General features: G+C 33.8%; 1 protein-coding gene across 1 annotated transcript; it reads left to right on the forward strand.

The window, feature by feature from the left end:
- The first annotated feature begins 6 nt into the window (after positions 1 to 6).
- LOC109592459 (uncharacterized) lies at positions 7 to 781 on the forward strand. Its single transcript, XM_020007888.1, has 4 exons — positions 7 to 54; positions 105 to 173; positions 228 to 455; positions 504 to 781. The coding sequence occupies exons 1-4, from the start codon at positions 28 to 30 to the stop codon at positions 717 to 719; spliced, it is 540 nt and encodes a 179-aa protein (XP_019863447.1). The 5' UTR covers positions 7 to 27; the 3' UTR covers positions 720 to 781.
- The last annotated feature ends 853 nt before the right edge of the window (positions 782 to 1634 follow it).

A 1634-nucleotide genomic window follows, 5' to 3' on the forward strand; every position in this document is an offset into this window, starting at 1 on the left:
TCATTGCTAGTGGTGTTTGTGGTTCTAATGCCAATTCTCTTCCTTAATCTATTGGTATGCAATTATAATAATGTCCATTCACTGACCATCTAATTTTTGTATAGACTAGTTTAGCTGTTGGTGACACTCAGGAAATACAAAAATCAGCTGATACTTATAGACTAATACTAAAAGTAAGAACCAATACATGTACTGTAATAATATGTATTGTATGATTCTTATAATAGGTTGAGTTTATACTGCCAATGGAAGAATTTCTAAGATCTTTATTAAGAATTGCACTGAGCATTCTTAGGAAAATACATGCACAAAACGTTGTTGAAGATTTTTTAGAAAAACTAAGACAGAATCTAATCATCATTAGACAAGAGCAAAAGATATATCCAAACAAGTCAAGTGTCTGGAAGAAGTTTATTGGCTCTTTAATTGAAAAGAGACTTGTAACTGAACCTTTAGTAAGCAACATCCTATTTCTTTCTGTTATTATTCTTTTATGTATAAAGGCAACTGTAGCTGATGTAAAGTATCAGATCAAGCCATTATCTGAGGAAGTGAAAGGATTGCAGAGTTCAGTGGATCAATTGCTGTCTATTGTTAGAAGCATGAGGGATGAGAGAGGAGGAGGAGAGATAGAAAGAGGAAGAGCTGGAGCAAGTGAAGAAGCAGGAAATGAAAGAGAAAGAGACAATGGAGAAGAACAAAGAGAAGTCTCTAGCTAAAGAAGATGATGAGTTATAAAATTTAGCTTTGACATAGAAATTATATATATTTTAATATATTATTTGAGATTGAGTTCCTAAGAAATAATTATGTAATGATTAATGGTGGGACGGTGCATTTATATCATGACACCAAGAGTTTGATGACGCCACTGGCTTTAGAAGCTACAATGAGTGCTACTGTGGCTGGTCTGTGATTGCGTGATTTTGCCTTCACAGCCTTTACCTCTCCTTTTAATTTGTTTTACATACTTAAACTAGATTCAAATGGCTTCAAAACCATCACATTTCCCATTAGGTGAGTCAGATCATTTATAACAGACTGATATACATATTTTGTGTACAGATATTAGTAAGTTAAACTTTGTTTTACAAGTCTTGAGGCATTACAAGTTTCCTGAAGCAAGATGGTTTGCATTTGGATTAAATCTTGGTGTGCTTCATCCTACATAGAGGGAATCCTTCACGCTGCCTGATGGAGTGTTTAACCAAGTGGTTGACTAAAGCTGATGATAATTAATGTCACCACTGTTGGTCCTATTATCTGGAAGACACTGGCTAATGCACTCTGTGGAATGAACGCAACATCCATTTCTACTGATATTCACAAAACAAGTAATAATGTTATTATTGTTATACTTTGTTTATATAGTTATTAGTGGCAGATCACTGTCAAACTTGAGATCAAGAAAGAGCATACTAGTGGATGGTGGCTAACAAGATCATTAGATAATGATCAAGAGGGATTTGTTTATATTGATGATATTAAAAAAGATGAAGAGAGTGAACTGTCAACATTGGAATCACTTGAACTATTTCATTATGCAATGACAGAAAATGTTGACATACATGTACCTAAAATTAATGAAATTAAGACGAGGAGCAATGTTGAGAGAGCAAGTCTCTTTTTATCAT

Source organism: Amphimedon queenslandica, unplaced genomic scaffold (genome assembly GCF_000090795.2).
Source record: "Amphimedon queenslandica unplaced genomic scaffold, v1.1 AMPQUscaffold_5141_Cont22885, whole genome shotgun sequence".
NCBI classification, from domain to species: Eukaryota; Metazoa; Porifera; class Demospongiae; order Haplosclerida; family Niphatidae; genus Amphimedon; species Amphimedon queenslandica.

Bases quoted from the DNA above. Each gene is read 5' to 3' on its own strand.
- LOC109592459 (XM_020007888.1), top strand. From the start codon at position 28: ATGCCAATTCTCTTCCTTAATCTATTG. The intron at 174-227 runs GTAAGAACCAAT...TTCTTATAATAG, and splicing joins CTTATAGACTAATACTAAAA to GTTGAGTTTATACTGCCAAT. The intron at 456-503 runs GTAAGCAACATC...TTATGTATAAAG, and splicing joins GACTTGTAACTGAACCTTTA to GCAACTGTAGCTGATGTAAA.